Source organism: Falco naumanni, chromosome 6 (genome assembly GCF_017639655.2).
Source record: "Falco naumanni isolate bFalNau1 chromosome 6, bFalNau1.pat, whole genome shotgun sequence".
NCBI classification, from domain to species: domain Eukaryota; kingdom Metazoa; phylum Chordata; class Aves; order Falconiformes; family Falconidae; genus Falco; species Falco naumanni.
In genome coordinates this window covers 52612640-52632553 of record NC_054059.1, presented here as the reverse complement: position 1 = coordinate 52632553, position 19914 = coordinate 52612640, and the positions used below count along the sequence as shown (strand labels likewise).

Sequence of the window (19914 nt, the reverse complement as noted above, 5' to 3'; positions counted from 1 at the left end):
CCACATGATGAAATTTTAGTGCACTTTAAAAGCAAAAAAACCCCCTATACTTGCCTCTAAAATTAACATAAGAGTTTGTTTAGCCTATTGTGTGCTTCTTTGACTACCAATGGTACCGTAGTCCACTGTAATATGCATATACTATATGGTGATGATGCCAGCATGAGTTTGAAACAGTCATATTGCTTGTGAGCATGGAACCCCCCCAAAAAAAACCCAAACCCCCCACATTCTAAGCATCAGTGCAGAGTTAAACGTCAGCACCTTTAAGCCTAGCTAGATAATATCTATCAGATTGCAGATATACCAATTGATTCACAGCTGATTATTGTCTAGCCCAGATTCCTAAGAAAAATATAATTCCTCAGAATAATAAACAGACTTCCCATTTGGGAAAAAGGAAGAAAATACACTCTGATGAGAGCTACCAAAGTTTCCAAGTCTCTGAGCCACTTCAAGAACTTTGTGGAACCAGATCTGTGAACAACGTAAATCTCTCATTCTTAACAAATAAGCAAAGAAGATTAGAAAATTCAGTTTCCCTTAAGGATGCCAAATATTTGGAACGAAAAACAGCTGAAATATATTCTTGTTTAAGGACTATTTTCCCAAAGCTAAAAAAAGGACATTAGCCAAGAAAACAGTACTCACCAGAACGTCCCTTTGTCCCTGCTTTCTGTATCTGTGAACCCCGATTCCAAAAACATGTCCTTGTAAATTCGACCAACCAGGCAGTACATATCTGAAGCTACTTGGTCTTCCTGTTCTACTAGGGGAATCATAATTTCTAGAGCTTTCTGTCTGTCTCCAGGCAGATTTCGCCTATTAAAACATAAATATTTTGATTAAAAACCCAATAAAGTTAACAAGAAATACTTTTTACATGGCCATGTTTGAATACATATGACTTCATCCATGTAAAATGTGCTTCTAGACACACACTTCCCCCTCTCCCTTCCCTTTTTGGTTTTTTTCCTTAATATCATGGGACACCTTTAAAAAAGCACCCAAACACATCATCTCACTCTCATGAAGCATCAGGTAGAGGCGAAGCACTGTCAACAGCAACAAGAGCCTCAAGAGCAATTCTTTAAAAGATCATGTGTTACTTTCTTACAAAACAGAAAGATGAACCTTGCTTTCATATCTTAATATTTCTTCCAGAGAAAATCATGCTTTAAAGGAGAAGATTCCATCTTGGGTTTGTGATTTATTTTTTTTTTTTACATTTTGAACGTGAAGCAAAAAATCAAAAAGCATAAACTTGATTGAATTCCTATGATGAGGAAGGTTAAGAAGCGAAGCTAATAAGGCAATATTAACAAAAGTACTTCAGATGAATAAACCACATTAATTGCAAGCATTAGACATTTCCTGGTGACTCAGTTTGGATACATATATCATTCAGTATCAAGAGTTCAGAATTTTTTACGTATTTGTGTACTGAATAAGCAAATTACCCCACACTCAGCAAAAAAAAAAAAAATCTTTGGTGGTTTAGGGAGATACTGTATTCTTTTGGAGAAATTGCATGTTATATTTGAGTGGCTACAACTTGAACTGGGGGCATTGAAGAAGCCTGCAAGACAAAGCTACCTCAGAGAGAAAAAAAACAAAAACATCAAAACCCACAACCACCTTAAAGGAGATACTACTTGATCAGATGTTCAGTAACAGATTTTTTTCTTCCTCCTCTACAAGAACGTATCAACATTTTGATACGTCTGCACAGGCAGTATCAATGTCAAACCTGAGAGATCAGAGCATGTGTACTTGAAGTGATACCTAAACTCATGAGCTCTGGGCTCACGTACGTAGCTCCAGAAGGGAGTGATGTGGAAGAAAAGGTTTAAATCAAAGCAGAATGGGTAACAGAGGACAAATGAGTACTTACAACATAACAAAAATAATTATGAAAACAGAGCAAAAGCACTTGTTTGAGTAGACAGTATAAACTGCTCCCCTGAGCAAAAAAAAACCAGTGTGCAAGTCTACATGCTGGGCCAACCTCTACTGATGTCTCACCCTGATGAGAAAGATAAATGAAACCCATTGCTGTCTCTTCCCAACCTTCAGACCAGTCAATTTCTAACAGATTAGGGAAAGTTCCCTCAGACTACAATGCTGCAGGAGGCTCCCCAAGTACTTCTAGAGCGGCACAGCAAGCCTGGTGTACTCATTTGAGATGGATAAGTGCTCCCAATCCCAGGCCCCAGGCAGAAAAATCCAGTGCTCCTGGCTGAGCAAGACTCCTTCACATCTGCGTTATTTAAGTTCCCCTGCCAAGTGATCACTTGCCCGGCTGATGAAGGTTGGCTTCCTGTTGTTTTCTCATACTGACCACTCAAAGTAAAACAACAAGGCAGCTTCTTTATGGTTTTTTTTGGCTGACCTCCATTAGAGAAGGGCAATTTTCAGAATGGACTTTCGGGTGGATAACACTTCCACATCTTGTTTTGACTATCACTAATTCAGATCAAACCAATAGCTAGCTGAACCTAATGAGAACAAAACCAGTAAGGCACAACAGTGTTCTGTAATATGAGCCATTTACGCTTCAGTGGTCTCCAGAGACAGACATCCCTACTTTTCTTTCTGCTTACTCTTCCATCAGTGCCCTCACACACTTTCTTGATTTAGGTCAGACTAATCCTGACTAATTGAGCTGCTCCATGCTTCCGTACTAATGACCTGGATTAGAAGCAAGAGAGACGGCTTCTTCCATAGCAAACATTCGGATGTGCAGATCCCGACCTGCCTTAGCTCAGGAAATATCCTCTGTATTCCCAATAAGGAGAAAGCTACAGCCAGCCCAAGCAACTCCTTCTTGACATACACCAAAGCATGAACATTTTCATGGCTGTCATGGATTCCAGTTGAATGTACAATCTGGAGAAAGAAGCGAGAGGCAAATCTGATGTGAACTCCTTCAGAGGTACTGTGTAGACCTTTTGTATGACAGATACCTTCAAAGGCTACATCTTACAGTCACAACTGTGAAGACAGACCTTTCAGTCTGCAAGAAGTGCCAACAGAACCCATGATGTACAGGGATCTGCCTGAAAAGATGGTACTGCAGTTTTGCAGGATTTTAGTGCGCCAGTGAACTAGTCAAGTCCTGCTTTCAAAGGTGACCTTGTTCTAGAAAATTATCACTTGTTAAACCTTCAAGTGACCTTTGTGAAGGCTATGTAGAAGTAGCACATCCATGCTGCATTATTTAATCTGCAAAGCCCACACATTTAAGGCAAAGGAGGAAGGAAAAAGGCACAATATTTTTAACCTTCATATACCTGGTATAAAGGAACAAGAAAGTATCTAGACATTTTATTCAGACAGAACAATGCCTGATAGCCGGGGGTTTTATTCTTGTTTTGTTGGGGTTTTTTTCTTTCAAAAACAAGTTTATTTTTTCAGCCAGTTACTTGTGACATATTTTGACATCACTTTGACATGATAGGCAGTTTCGAGCATCGTCAGCAAACCTGAATTACAATACTCAAATCTGTGAGAAGCAGAAAGATCTGTAGATATTTCCTTCATTTGAGAATTTCAATGCCTGCTGAAACCTGGTCTACTCCTCTAAATGTCAATAGAAAAATGTTCATCGTGGTAACAGTGAGGGAGCAGAAAACCTCTAATTTCCTCTGAAAAACTCCCCTTTCAGTGCCTTGCCCAATTGCTAGTATCCTAGAAGAAAAATCTAGGCTTGGCTCTCATTTAACTGATGAAAGTAGTGCGTGTTGCTCCATGTGGCACATTTCGTGCATGCTATGAGAGAATATGTTAACTTATTATTATAATAAAATCTTCTGACAAACATTTGCTGGAAGTTCTCCTCCTGCCTCCTGACGCTACAAGAACTCAGACCTGGATGGGATGATGCTTAAGTTATCAGAAATGCTGCAGCACTGCCACTTACATAGCAATATTAGAAGTGTATTTTACAGAGGTAAAGTACTGCTAGGTATTTATTTGCCGATTTAGGTACTGAATGGAAAAACGATGCAAACCTAAGGAAAGACAAATCAAACACTCCTGCTAAAGGAAAAGGAACAGAATTTGACAATATGAGAGAAAAAAAGCCAGGGTTGATCACAAAGCTCAGAGTCCCCGAAGCTGCTGCAGTGACAACCCTAGACCTGCATATGAAGATTCCAGTAGGGAACTTCACCCCAGATTACCAACCCTCTGTGAAGTTTGCAGTTCTGATTTACTATTCAACAGCACAAGGAAGGGTGGATTCTTACCTGTTCAGTGCAAATGCATAATGAAGCCTCACATGGTGGTGGGAAGCCAAGTCAAAAGTAGGCAGTTTTTCTAAAGTTTTCACCAGTTTCACAATGGAATCATAATCCTTCCAAAAGAAAGGAATAATGAAGTTTTAAGTGGCTGTACTGAGGTATGCCTATATAAAGTCCTCTTTGGCCTAAGCACCTCTTATTTCATACTAAAAAGTATTTTCAGTTTATTTTAAGTTTCAGTTTCTTCAGTCTCAAACTGTAAATAGCCTGGCACTCATCAGAAATGTGAATAGGCACAGTATTTAGCAGAGAAAGACACAAATTGGTCTCTTGTACTGCTTCAATTTGGACCTGTGAAAATTTTAGTACATCTGTTTCATGATTAAAATTAGCTTCAGGGGCTGAACACATATCAGAGTTCATATTGTACAGACATTATAATGCTAACTGCATCTGAATTAAGGCATCCCAAAACTCTGAAGTAGGCATGAGCCACAAAAACAAAGTAAAAGAATCTTTCAATACCACAGTTTTCAAAGTAGCTTATTCACTGACATTTAAGAAACAAAATAAAATTGAAAAACAAACCACTCCAAAATATTTAAGAAGAAACAGTTGAAATTAGGTATAACAAAGTAAGTGATTACTAGCACCATTCCGGAAGCTGAAATGCATATGAACATGTTATGTTTCCATGAGAAATGTCACAAGCATGGTGACAAAGAATACATATACATATCAATAGCAGAATGCTAACATAGCCTCTAAGTAGGACACACTATGCGCTGTCCATCACAGAGTAATGCTGTGATGGCAAAGAGTTATTTTATGTTGTGTACTTTTTAGGTGCTGTTACAAAATAACACCACTTTTCTGCTACGTAAAGGCACACTATATACAGTGTAACTACAAAATAAAGTAAAAAGCATCAGTGATGATACTGCAGAAGATTTTTACTAGTGTGCATTATTCATATAGTTAGTTAGAAAATCTGTGCAAAATACACCAAAATTTTCACTGAGAACGTCATTAATTCACTACGTTTTAGATGATCTTAGAGCATAGGAGTCATACCTGGATGTCTCTGTAGGACAGCAGCAAGTTTATCACAATGTCAGCAGACAAAACTTCGACATTATCCACCCGCTGTCGAATCCTTGCCAGCTCTGCAGCAAGCTCCTTGCCCGTGTAGAGGGTACGAGCCTTCCTGATGTCGTTCAGAATGGATTCCCTAAAATACTGGCTGGAGGGGAACAGCATCACATCAGCAATCTGGGACAGGTCCCTTGCACTTGTTTTTCTGGCCCTGCAGCTCTCCCACAATGTGTATGTGGAACATTTATTGGTAATGCAGTGTTAATGGAGAGATTTGGTCAAGCTAAATTATTAATTATCCATTTGTCTCAACAGAAGGAAAAACACCACATCACCCTGAAGCAAGAGCCTGGCATTTATATTGCTAGCAGGAATATATGGATTTTACACAGGGGTACAAAAAGACAACTCACCTTGAACTGGCCTGTGCCACCTTCAAGAGCTGAATAAATCGATCCACCAGAGGTAAGCATATAGGCCCAAGCAGCGACTCAAAACTGGGCTGCATCAGTTCTGTTAGTCCCTTCATAAAACTGCTGTCACAGCAGTACACCTTGTTATGTGGAGTTATCATATAAGGAACAAATATGTAGTTACCAGTGCACATCTGTAGGGAAACAAGGTGCAATACTTAGGGAAGCTATGGTATGACAAGCCTAAGCATAAAACCACCCCATATGCTACCAGCAGAAGTCAAAGGGTGATCTGCTTGCTTCAGCAAGACCAGGATTTTACCTATGAAGCCAAGGATTACATAAATTGAGTTTTCCTCTCAAATATGACATACACCTGAAATGTATTCTTTCAGATTTCTGAACTGCTTCTGCAAGATAAGTCTTTTTAGAAGAATTGCGTTGACCTTACAACAGTCACTGGCTCAACAACAAAATAATACCAAGGGCACACTCCAGTCACCCCGCAGTGGCAGGCAGACTCAAGCGAAGCTGACGTGCGCTCTTTTCAAGGTGACCGATGTTCAGAAGAGAACAAGCATTCTGTAATCTAGTGTAGTTAGGCTCACAGATGCTGAAAAAAGTAACACAAGCTAGCTGCCTCACAACAGGAAAACTGTAGAGGAACCTAATCCTCACATGAGCTGCAAAACCACTCCAACAGTTTAGCGTAACAAAGACAAACTAAATTCCTTGCTATGTAGCAAACCTTCTTGGCCATTGAGACTTAAAACTACACATATTTCAGAATAACCACTTATTATTGTTTTAGCATTGCTAAACTGTATTGATTTCTGTCTATCAATGTATGACAGATACTTCACACACACAAAAATAATTTTATCTTCCAGGGAGGCAAGATGTCTGGTGCCTGTGGTATGTGTGCAAGTACAGATTTATGCACACAGAAAGCTTGCTGAATATTTGTGGTTCCAAAGGGTCTTAACTATGAGACAGCACACCATCAAAATCAGGAAGACTTCTGCCATTTAGCTCTTAAAGCTGACTCCACTACTGAAGTGGTCAGCAGCTGCCCAGCAAGAAAAGCCTTAAGAAAGCAGTTTTTGAGACCCATCATTTTGGTACCCCTAAATTACTTCCAAAGTTAATTACCTTCTGGTCAGCTTATATTTTTCTCCCAGAGGTCAATAAAGCAGTGAGGACATCACTTCAGAGACTCCCCTGGCAAGCTGAGCTCCATGCATTGAGAGAGCAGTGACTGAGTAGTTTTCAAATGCACAATACCAGTTGTGTGCTTAAAGCATGCATTTTAACATGCATAACTGATTTTAAAAACATGAAAGATTTAGGTACTCTAGTCTGTATAAATGTACATGTACAGATATGTCAGTAAACATGTTTGTATACTGATCAGAGACTGGCTATGAAGAGTGCAGGAAACTTCCTTTTTTTTTTTTTTTAATTACACCTATTACACCATGAAGCTGTAAAACCTTGCTATAAAGGCAACCCCACCCCTACTTCTGAGGGATATAGACAAACTATATAAAATTTCAAAGTAATTGATGCAGGCATTGACACGAGGTCCATCGAGCTCAACTAACCCAGAACTTAGTTGGAGATTATTGCAAACACAGACTTGCACAAGGATGAATTTAATCTTCTTCCCCCAACAACTACAAACTATTACAGCTGAATAGCTAGAACAGATTTTACTGTGCATGAGTGTAGCATTTCCAAAGGAAACTTAAAAACTGGGAGGCGTATCACTGTTTTTAACAAGCAATTAAGGAGTGTGATGCTAGAACCTAAACTTCTCATCTTCACAATGAAGAATTGAATGGACACTTTTGCTCAAGAATATGACAGTATGTAAGGTGATCACACGGTTTCAAGAGTAAATGGCTGAACCTTTGACCCTGCTAAAACCTAGAAAGCCCCACAGTAAAAAGCAGAGAGGAAATTATGAATTTGCTGGAACTGGATTCAGCAATTACAGCATCAGGGTGGGCAGTACCTGGCACAGGAGCCACTACTAAGCACAGGCAGAGTATTCTCAAACTTTCCTTTTTTAAATAAAAGAGAAAAAGTTTGGGAAGTCAGAGCCAAGAGAAAGGGTGAAGTAGCTACAGATATCCTGGGGCAAGTATTTTACTTCCTGATGTTTATTCAGTGCCTTAAAAATAAATTCAAGACTGCTTGCAGGAAGGGTTTCTCGGACCTCTGGCATAGTGTTTCCAAAGCTCAGGTCTTAATTAAAAATCAACTCTGAAAAAGGATCTTTCCAGCTTTTGAAATCCCCAGAACCCAAAGTTTATCCTGGCATAATGGTCAGGCCACCTACAGAGACAGTGCTGAAGTCTTCGTATTTAATCCTATGAGCAAGAAAACTACTAGTCCTGCAGAGGCCAAGTGCCTGAGTCCACTACTGAGCAAAAGGTCTTATAAACTGATCCCAAGTGCACCTTCTGTAGGAAGCGGGTATCTACTTCAGTAGAACAAGAGAGCCAACAAGAATTAGTTTGCATGCATTTTTCCAGTTACCTGAGGGGAAGAAAAAGCTGGTTATTTTATAAAGTGTGTTACAGAACACATGCAGACCCGGTAGCCTTTGGAAGCAGTGGACAACGCAGAACCTAACAGTAAAAGACAGGAGAAACCACTACATGGGAAGAAAGCAAAAGAAAATAAAATCAATTTTCAATTGCTTAGAGGGCCCCCAGGGTTCTCAGGGAATTGTCTCAAGCTAGAATCTCACCTTGATACTCAGCAGCAAGTAGTGTGGGAACAGAATGGACTTTCCCTCAGCTAGGGCATTAATTTGGTTGTTAACTTAACCTAGACATTTAGATTTTGTTGGAGCTCTGCATCTCTGAAACCAGCCAAATTTGGCTGAAATTCATCAGACAGACAAACAGGCAGATACAGAAAAGAGGGTGGAGGACGAAAAAGCAGTACCAGCTCTTAAGTTTCATTTCCTTAGGAAATAGGCTTTAAAAAAAATCTAGAAAAAAACCCACATGCAGTGAAGCTAAGAAATAGAAGAAACATTGACCTCAATCTCACTTTCCAAGCTAAAGAGTACATTAGATATTCAACAGCTGAAACTGACAAAGGTAGGCATGCAGTAGCTCTGGTAACAAAAGAGGAAAAAAATAATCAAAAGTTATATATTATTTACTAAAGGTGGTAGTGAAAGAAAGATAAGGTAACAGCAACGGCAAGGCTGCTCTTGCGTAATAAAGTCTACAGTCCCCCACTGTGGAGAAACATACTTTGTCACCGTCACAAATTCTAACTACAAAGAGCCCAGCCCTGACTGTGTTTGGACAATGATTGGGAGGGGAGCCCGAGAGGACCTGGCTGTGGGGGCACTGGCTGCAGAGCTGCTCCAGTGTCAGACAGCTCTAAACCTTCTTCCCCAAAACAAAGTGCATGACTTGCTTCTTTCCTCACTCCCAGGCTACGTAACCTCTGCCTCAGCCACTTCTACTTCCTTTCTCAACTTTCTTTGTCAAAATACAAGCTCCATTAACTTAAGTCTGAAAGGATCAAGTGATCCTTCTGGAACACACTTCCCATCTGCTCACACATTTCTTTACATATTGATTTAGTGCACATGATTCCACTTGGAAGTTTAAATATATTCCACTTGGAAGTTTAAATATATTCCACTTATCTTATTAAAATCTGCCCAGTAACACTCCATCCCAGCTTTGATCTCACAAACTCCGATAGTCTTTCCTAATCCTAATTAACTTCATTCTATATTCTAAGTCTGCTGAGCACCCAAGATAAAATTGTTATCTTCCTTTGATCCATTCGTCTGACTCACCATACCATGTACAATGAAAGTAATAGAATCAAGCCATTCAAGAAAAAATGGGCAATTTTTGAAGGAGTTAACATCTTAAATCCAATGACAATGTTCTCAGTTACACCAACCTCCTTTAAAAAAATTTAAGTAGCCTAAAGGGGCTTCAAAAGTGGTTGGGAATAGATGCCTCAGTCAACAAGAGGTGCTATAATTTTCATTTTCCAAACCTCTTTCTTTATAAATCACTCATTATTTAAGTTTCAAAAGCTCAAATTACACTAATGGAAGTTAAAAAGTGATTGCAAGTCACCCGAGTTGTAAACTGAAAGGCATTACCAAAAACATTAGGGGCTGGGACGGGCCATGAGTGTGCATACAGGTAGTTACTATGGTTCAGCCTGATGCACAAGAACTCAGGACATTAGATAAGGTAAACTTGGCCTGAGCTCCCAAATCAGCTGAACTAGTTATATCTAGAAGATATGAACATACATATCATTGAAGGTTTTGGGCCAGCACACTCAGTACCTGGCAACATCAGGCCACCTTCTGAAAGACTATCTGTGTCATAGCCCATTTCATTAAATCAATCAGACTAATCAGAAGGCAGAAGTACTGGCTGGAGCCAGGTACACACACACACAAATGCTTACCACAAAGTGACAAAACCTGTAATTCATTTTTGCAAATGTTTTAATTGCTTTGTATTTTTCCAATTCCTCATTTCCTGTGCAAAAGTAAACAATTCCAAAGTACTGTGTAATTTCGGTTTAAATATAGCTGTAAGATCATCTTAATAGCTCTACAGTTACAGAATTTAAGACTAGCCTACTCCCAGCTAGACCTACTGGTCACTGGAACATTAAGCACTTCCTTCTTGTTTGATAGCTTCTGAAAAGAAATTAATATAGCACCAATTTGTATTTAAAAGATAGTTAAAATGCATAGGATACAGTTATATTTTAATTATCACAATAAGAATATAAAACAGCGTTTCTTTCAATATCACCCTCTAACACAGAACTGTTATTGTAAAAGGGAAGCCTTTTGGGACTTCAGTTTGGAGACCATGTCTTCTTAGAAAGAATACCATGCAATAAGGTAAATCCTATTCTCTTCCCCACAAATACACCCGACATAGTACAGAAAGCTGTACAGATTAAGACAACATGGTGCTATACAAATGAGTATTTGAGTTCTGCCTAATCTTGACTTCAAAAGGAGGGAGAAAATTTGCAAAATCCCAGGGTGTCAATGGTGCGCAGTCCTCTCAGTTCCCTGAGGCTCTTCTTTACTAACACTGCGCTGTTGGAATCATTTAACAGTCAAATATCGACAAACAGAAGAAAGCTGCCTTTGAAGACAGTAAGTGTCAAAGAAAACAAAAATCTGCCAAAACAAAACCATGGTTTACTCATGGATGGGAGAAGCTAGCAGAATCCCATCTACTTGCCTAAGCTTCAGGTCAGCATCCAGTGTAACTTTTTCCTCTTTTTTAATAAATAAAATCAGCTGAAGTAATAAAAATAGCCAGTATCTGTCACAGTAGGAACTGTTCTTCCTGCTGACTCTCCTCTAATTAAGATCAGCTTTTTTTGCATTTCTCCTACTAGTTCTTTTGAGAAATATCTGCTCTTATTTCAATTCTTCCTTTGAGATTTTTCTTAGAGGTAATTCTCTGACTGCACATTGGTGTTACATGTGGCAGATGGCAAAATCCTAAACCAAGTTATTAAATCTACTCCTTCCATCCCCCAAACACACAGTAAATCAACATGCGCTGACGTTTTAATGAATACAGACTGAGTTTGGGTTTACTTCAAATCCCACTCACCTGAATGACAGCCTTGCTATTGATTTGAAAAGGAACATAAGTAAGCCTCACACCTCAAATAAACTGAAGCACAGAGACTGGGTCTATTCTTTTACATACTTTCCATTTTCTTTGGGAATATGTTCTTTCTTTATATGCTCAGCAATAACATTCTATTGCAGCCATGCCACTTGTTAAAATCTTAAACACTTGTAAAAATTCAGCATACATTGTATATGGGCCTTTCATCATATTCACATCGGGAAAAAAGTTCTAACTTTTTCCAAGGAAAGTACATGCCAAATATATTAATCAAAGAATTAAAAACATTGTAAGAATGAACAATAGATAGTGATGTATTATAAATAACAATAAATACCACAGTTGTCATCATCAACAAAATATTTACTGAAGGTTCCTACATAGCATTTTTACATAATTGGACACCAAAAATCAAACTGTCCCCAAGTCATCTGTCAGCTGGCTGAGGAGTATCAAAAATATTTCCCACTGTTTCCACAGTGAAAGAGACTAATAGCTAAACATATCCTATGGGATCAGCAGTCTTCTAGCAGTACCTATGTGGAGGTCCCAAGCTTGCAGACAGCTCTGGCATGCCTCACCCAGGGTCACCCATTCTCCTGCTGAAGAAGCGCTACACCAAACTGCCTCCCAAGCTACACCTTAAACAGGAGGCAGTTAGGAAGGGCTGTATAAAAACTGTAAAAATTACAATCTCTGGCCCCTCCAAGTGTCAGAAAAGGAAAACACTAATAAGAGTTGCTTAATCATTAACACTGGTGAGTTGGCTGCCCAGCAGAATGGTTCCTATTGCTGCCCAGTCGGGCCAGCAGCTGTACCAGTCTTGCACCCCAGGCAGCTCTCAAGGCTATCTGTCACTCCGACCTGGTGCAAGGAAGAAGCCTGAACTGAAAGGTAAGCACTGTGTTAAGGTGTTACTTAACACTGCAACTGGTTGCAAACCGTATGTACAATGCATGCACATTAAACTTCCTCAGAATCAGCAAGAAGTGAAATTTTAAAAAGTTGAATAAATGGCCATTTGGAACCTGACCTGCAGCTTTTCTTCAAAGTTGGTAAGATTCAAACTGGGGAGAATTAGGATGAAATAAAAACTGGTGAGCCAAAATAAGCAAACTACAGCCATGAACTGTAACCTTTATACCAACATCTCCTTGTGACTGAAACTCTACCAGCAATTTCTAGAATGCCTCTGCTGCTTGGTTAACCTCAAAAATCAGATAACAGCAAAAACTAAACTTAAGATTCCAAATATCAACATAACTGCCTCCTGTTGAAGTATTACTCCTTGTAAAAGCGTATGGTTTTGGTATTAGTGCAGCATTTGGAAAAAGTCCAACTAAATAGCTATAAAACCACATATAACAGGAAATGAGCCTGTTATCTTGCATTGCTCTGCCCTGAAAGGCTCCAGGCAGCTTATCCTAGCTATGCAACATTGTATGGACTTATTAGGAAGCACAAAAATCCAGTCAGAACAAAGAACAAAAACAGCTGGTAATGGATTGGGTTTTTTTTTCCTCCCCACCACTTTCAGGGATACAATGTTCAGGAAAAGCAAACACAAGGCATTTCAGTTAGACATATATATATAGAGAGAGAGAGACACACACATACTTGTTTTGCAGCTTTTTTTAAATTTCCTGATGCCAGGGATACCACTGTCCTGTTACAGGTGATGTTTGTGTGCTATTAAAAAACACGTTCCAGAACAGCAGGACTAAACTCCTGGTTTATCCATATGTGAATTTCATTTTTTTTCTGTGTGCAACCTCACATAATCATTCATATAACTATTTTTGGTAAGGGAGGGCATCATAGTCACAGCCTCTCAAGAACAGCACCTTTGCCATACCCATTTATCCAACAGTCTTACAATTTAGGAAGAAACCTAATATTCATGAAGCAGAAATTATATTCAATAGTTAGGCATGTAACAACATTTTAATGAGTCTAGTTCCAGGTAATTTGGCTGACAATGTCAAAAAACGAGGAAAAAGGAGAAAAAAAAATAGATCAGTTGCTAAAGCCAGTTTCACTGACATCCCTGTTCTAACCCTTGGGAAAATACTTCCTCACAGAAAAGATGTTATGTGGGTGTGCTTGAAAACATCTAAGACTCTCAAGGAATGCATTCTTTTTGCAGCATACATTGAAACATTTCTAAATATGATAAATGACAGTTTCACAGCCACCTATCCAAATTTAAATGGAAAACAGAACAATCCTTTCTCAAAGATATGGAGGCCAAGTTATACCCCTTGTTGGGCTTCAGGGACTGTCATTTAAAAATAGGACAGACGACAACATCTCCCCTTTATTCTACTTACCAGTCATCTCCTGCTGGTTTCTTGCTAAGAGAGCTCTTCCCCCTACCCTCCCAGGAACATTACATTAGTCACACATCATTTTCACTGGATCCTGGGCCACCAGAACAAACTTACAGAATGCAATACATTCATTTACAAGAATGGTTTTACTGTTCTCTTTTGTTTTGTGTAAAGGCCTAACTGGTCATTTACTCCACTTTCATTAGAAAAATATGAGAGATTTTGACTCCAGCATATCATTCACAGAATTCTGTGGATCTCTGAAAAGCATTTTCTGATTAAGAGCTATACAGAAACTCTATCTGGAACTCTCTTTGCTTTTTTTTTTTTTTTTTTTTTTAAATAAAAAATAATATGTAACTTAACATGCAGCATTAGGGCCAAAGCTTGCACTGGTTTTGAAGCCATCTTTAAAAACTCTATCACCTATAGTAGATAACTGCATCCTTTTCAAATAATTATGTTTTATAATGGCAGAAGTCAGTACTTAATCCATGAATTTCAGTGTTAAATAAAAAAGTTAAACCAGGAATACTGCAGGTTTTATGGCAGTTTTAACACTGTGGGAAATAAAACCTGACCAATTTCTAAAATTAAATATGCCCCTTAGAAAAGTTTATTCAAATATGGAAGTGTACAGCATACACATAGCACCTCAGGATATCTGCACACTGCTGACTAACCACTATAAAATTATATCTTAGCATATATGGCTACCAGTAAGTCCCAAAGTGAAGCCAAGAACAACTCAACATGCCAGAAATACATTCTGACATGACCAGCCCTGCTGCCCCAGAACAAACCACACTGACAAAGCCGTTTTCTCAGTCACAGGTCAGCCTCCCTTGAACTAGGGAGTGAAAAAGGGAAGGGGGATTTGCAAGGCCAACCTCAGAAACCAGAGGGATGCCAAGGTGCAGAAACCTACAGTTTAACGATCGGCAGTCACTGACAGACTACCAGGTTCTGCACTGCACTAGGACTAACTGGCTCCAGGACTCAGCTTCTAGAAATAAATACACACACTCTCTCTTTATAAATATATATATTTTCATAGCTGTAGCCATGGGTTTCTAAAATGAGCATCAGTTCCCAAATAACTCTCCTTTTCAATAGAGCATTTTTTAGAAACACTGAAGAACACTGTACAGAAAAAGGCAACAGAAAAAAAATACCAAAATGACAGATGTAAATGGTGTGTGAAAAAATATGACAGACAAGTAAAGGCAGGAAGGAAAATACCACTGATAGATGGAGAAAAGGTAAGAAGTGAGCCTGGTACCTAGCAACGCAGTGATATACACAGATTTGCTGCTATGATTTCCAGAATTCTGCACCTAACTCTGTAAAATACAGTAGAAGAGTGTTACATGATTCTAGTGAAAAACAGAAGATAAACAACATTAAATGGTACAGAAGTTTGGAATGCCTAGAATTCAACCAGCACCCAGAAATCATACTTACATTATTCTTCTGGCAAATGATTTCCTAGAATAAAGAAGAAGAAAAATATAATGTTGATAGCACTGATGAACTACTAGGAAAGATATCTGATCAGTAGGACTTGCTAGCATTAATATTTACAGACACATGACAGGAGAATGGTGGTTGGTAGATATTTTCTATGCCTGTCAAATCAATATAAATCAAGTATTACCTCAGGAGAGACAAAATTACTATGGAACCAAACAGATACATACATCTTATATGTATACACAGGAGGGTATGTACTGTGTGCATGTGTATACACGTATGTACATACCCCTCCCTATATAAATTTTCCTAGAGGGATGCTGTCCCAAAATTGACTATTAATACACACCTACTCACATTTGAGAAATTAAATATACTAAGTAATATTTTGCTGCCAACAGAAGAAACTGTGAAGAATAGTAAAAGCAGTGCTTCTGCAAGGTTTTAAAATGTTCCAAACCTGGTTGAAAGTCACATTGCTCTAGTAAGTCTGACGTAAAGAATGTACCTTCACTTTTTACATGTAAAGTTTCAGAGAACAAGAAGCCACACACAGATGGCACACTGATCTGGGTGCTACAGCCCAAGTGTGGACTACTTGTGGACAGTGACTTTGATTTCAGGAAGATTTGTCAGCAAGTTCTGACCCCAGCAAATGATAACCCTGCCAGATTTATCAGAGCGCTGCACTACACCTCCACCACTGGGACCACTGTACAGTTTAACCTATACCATATATTTAAAAACACGCAGTGTCAAACCAAGGTGCCTCATACTTTTCACGTTGTGTAAGTCAGGCTTCCATTAAACTGCTTTTCACCCTGTTGAGGGGGCATGTATCAAATACAACTGTTGCTAGTTTTTGAAGTGTCGGACATAAGTATCTAGTCAACCCCCCTGGCATGGGAAAGGACATCTTTCACAAGATCAGGCTGCTCAAAGCCCTGTGCAACCTGACCAGAATGTTCATATAGAGGAACATTTCACCAGCAAAAGTCTACCCACATTGCTTTGTACCCCAATTAAACCTCATGATGCAGTGTTTCGTTTCCTACATCTTCATGATAATTTTCAGGTTTTGAATTTCATTTTTTTTCACCTTTTATACAAGATTAAAACTGCACACACACTCCTGCATTGCTTCTACTCTGTCTGCTGGCTGTAACAAATAGAGGCACAAACATTGCCTCCAAAGATGCCCAGGCATGCCCATAACTACTTTTTTCAGGCAGTTACTAAATAACATGGGAAAGGTCTTGCTCTCTGACAACTTTCCTGCAAACTACCACAAGCAGAAACACAGGGCAGCTCAAAGCTGAAGGCAACTGAAGAGAGTCTTTTCAGTGGGCACTGTACTGGTGGCAACTGGGACATCCAAGTCTCCCCGTGCAGAACTGGGCTTCCACTGGCATCGGTGGAACCCTGCAGGTGACCTATTTGCAAAGTCCAGCTCCTAAACTAGTAAAAAGTTCTCCCAAGTGCCCAAGGAAGACTGGTGCCTCACTCCAAGTGATTTTTCAGTGGGGATTTAGGTATTTGGCTCCTTGCCCAGTACAATGAAATTCTGCTCTGCTTATACTGTAGATCATTGTACTTTGTATCCACATTGTGTCCACAGATAGGTCTTTTGTCATTAGCAGTTTTATTTTTAGGACTTTTATCTGTATACTCTTTGTATTGCAAAAAGAAAAATAACTGGATTGTAACCAATCCAGTTGGCTGAGAAAATGTGGAGGGAAGAGCAGGGGGAAGAAACTGAGTTACTCAGGTTATGTTCCTTCCAATAGAGGACCAAGCTACAAATAACGGGACAGAGTCAAAACCAAATAGCTTGCACTAGCTAGAAGCAGTGGAAGCAAACCCTCCGTGAGAGGCAGCAGTGCCCAGATTGCAGTCTGACTCACTGCTTGCTTGAAATGCTTCTTTTCAGCAATGCCTAGAATGGAAGCACTATAGCACTAAACACCTCCTGACCAAAGCCGATGAATCTAAGGGGGCGGGGGGAAGAAGTAATTCAAAAGACTGCCACCCCAGTTGTCTGCCCTTCCCCATGCCCATGGAAGTTACTAAACCTTTAGCACAGTTGCAGGAACAAGTAAGTATCGACTCTTTGGCTGACACCATTCACAGCCCCACAGATTATCTTAAACCACCGTGTTGTCTTAAACCAATATTTTGCACTCTGAACTGTGGCCCTAAGGACCAGGCACAAGTTGGTTTTTTTTGCTAACACTGCTGGTAATCTCCAGGACAGCAATCCTGCAAACACCTGATGTAAACAGCTGTAACTCAGCAAGACATACCAGAGACCATCTGGGAACCCATTGTGTTTGGGCAGAAAACTACTACTTCATATAGGAGCTAAAACTTAAGGATTATTTTGCTTCTCCCTACACACCCCCATTCTCACCTGACCGTTATTACTCTAACAGTTTACCCAAAAAAACTGTAATTCCCCTGAATGACTGAACCCTGTGTTCCATTTCTCATCTCAAATTTGTCAAACTTCTGTTTCTGTAAAGAGATATTTAACACCTAGATACATAACCAACTGTGATAAAGTCATCTAAATCTTTCTTTTGGGAAAACAAAACTGAGTTTTTCAGCATTTCACTGTGGGCATCTTTTCCAGGCCTCAGAATATTTTTGCTATTCTTTTGTGAACCATATTTCCTATGGAAACAGAGAACCTATTTCAAGAGTTGGACCAACTATGACTTGCGCCCTCCCGGCCCCGATCTTTTCCTTCAGAGTTACCTTCAGTGACTGCAGAGACTCCGCATTTGTATCACAATAAAGGATAATGTTGTTAGCCATGCTGAAGCTCTCCCTGACTCCCAGGTGGTAGAACAGAGAAGGCTGACGGAAGGCATCACTCATCTCTACAACAGCAATATCTGCAGAAAGAAATGAAGAATTTATTGTCAATGTCACACATTTCTGACAGTCACATACTTCTAGGCCATGTCTCTTCACACAATTTGCTTTGTTAAGACAACCTGATTTTAAGTAGGATGTAAGAGATCCAGAGAGATTTGCCCATTTTAGTGGTTACATCTGAATTTTTAATACAGTTAGCAGGATATGGTTTAATTTTTTTTCTTATCTTTCTTCCTTTCTTCCCCCCCCTTTTTTTTTTCTTTAAATGAGACCTTCATTTTCTCAGATAAAAAGGGGTAAAACACTATTAATCAAGAAAAGGCAAAAAGTTCATCTGGTGCCCTGAAGAATAAAATGTTTGTTTGATCTACACACGATGATTGATGACCTTATGGGAAAAAAAAAAAAAAAAGGAAAAATTACATTTGATGTGGTTCTGCACCCTCTGTGCAAGCTGCAATAAAAATCTATGCAACATACATACACCACTGCAGAACATACTGTAGACATTCTTTATTAGAACTTTGGAAGAAAACAGCTGTAAATTGAAAGGCAAAGGTAAAGTTCCAATACAAATTACCATTCAGATCTATTTTGATTCATATAGAAAGATGAGAGAGAAAGAAAAGGACAAGGTGCAGCAGAAAAGAAGGAAAGAGGGAGGAAACCCCCATATAAGTAAGAACTTTATTGTGCAGAGAATTCTGTTCATAAGAAATTTTACCTGCATGAATAAAGCACATGCACTATGCTTACAGAACAAGGAATATCAAATTCTCTTAAAACTTGTGTTTCACTTGCCCAGATTCACACCAATGTAAAAGTAAAAGAACGGGCAATTATAAAGTGTCAGCAGAAACGGTTAAGGCTTCCATTATAACTGGCAGCATATTTGCATTGCAAAAGTCTTGTCGGATCAAAAGAGCAAAACAAGAAAACTGACTCATCTCCACCTCTGGTGCAAACATCCTTCTGTCTCTTCACCCAATTCAGGTTTGTTGTTTCCTTTCAGAATTCCAGCCTGGCCCTCCCAAGAGAAATACACTTCCCTTAAGAGTAGAACAAGAAAAGCAGCCTGGTGTCTCCCTGCTTTCCCCTTCCTCAGGATGCTTTTATGGCAGAGAAGACAGACAGCAAAACAAGCTCTGTAGGCAAAAAGCTTATGTTATGTACCCTTGAGCTTCTCTACTCTAATTGATCTAATAAGAGATTCTACCTCTAACCACAACTTTTCACCTTGCCTATTCATTTAGATCAGGGGTCCTCAAACTTTTTAACCAGGGGCCGGCACGCGGATGCAGTGGCAGGCAGCCATCTGCGGCTGCTTGGTTTCCCCCCCCCAACCCCCGGCGGGGGGGTGTCTGTAAATACCGGGGGCCGGATTGAGGACCCTGGGGGCTGTATCCGGCTCATGGGCCGTAGTTTGAGGACCCCTGGTTTAGATCATCAAAACTCTAATGAAGATATTCAATAAAAGATAAGCCTCGTGGCCATGCTCTCAACTGAGAAGACAGTAAGGGTATCTTGTGCAACTTGTTAAAAAGTAACATCTTTGAGACATCTACTTTTCAGTCATACGTTATTGTAACTGGCCTACAGGCTCAGAAATTTTTCAAAAAATGAAGATAGATACACAGGGGGATGAACAAAAAACATTTGCCTATACAAGCTTAGGCTCTTCAGGAAAAAATATTAAAAGAAAGGAGACTAAAATGGTATAACAAAGGATTTTTTTTCTCCTCAAAAATCTAATATTAAATTATGTTTTCATAAGTTTCATAATTTTTGTTCTAAGAATCTCCCTCTG

At 39.3% G+C, this 19914-nt stretch overlaps 1 protein-coding gene across 1 annotated transcript in view; it reads right to left on the bottom strand.

Annotated features, from left to right (window-relative positions):
- MAP3K5 (mitogen-activated protein kinase kinase kinase 5) overlaps positions 1-19914 on the bottom strand; it is a 107969-nt gene that overhangs the window by 56775 nt on the left and 31280 nt on the right. The window contains exons 2-7 of the mRNA XM_040598352.1: positions 17985-18124; positions 15219-15242; positions 5753-5946; positions 5319-5487; positions 4251-4357; positions 652-822 (exon numbers count right to left, since the gene is read on the bottom strand). Of these exons, the coding sequence (XP_040454286.1) occupies positions 652-822; positions 4251-4357; positions 5319-5487; positions 5753-5946; positions 15219-15242; positions 17985-18124 (805 nt within the window). The remainder of the gene's footprint in view (positions 1-651; positions 823-4250; positions 4358-5318; positions 5488-5752; positions 5947-15218; positions 15243-17984; positions 18125-19914) is intronic.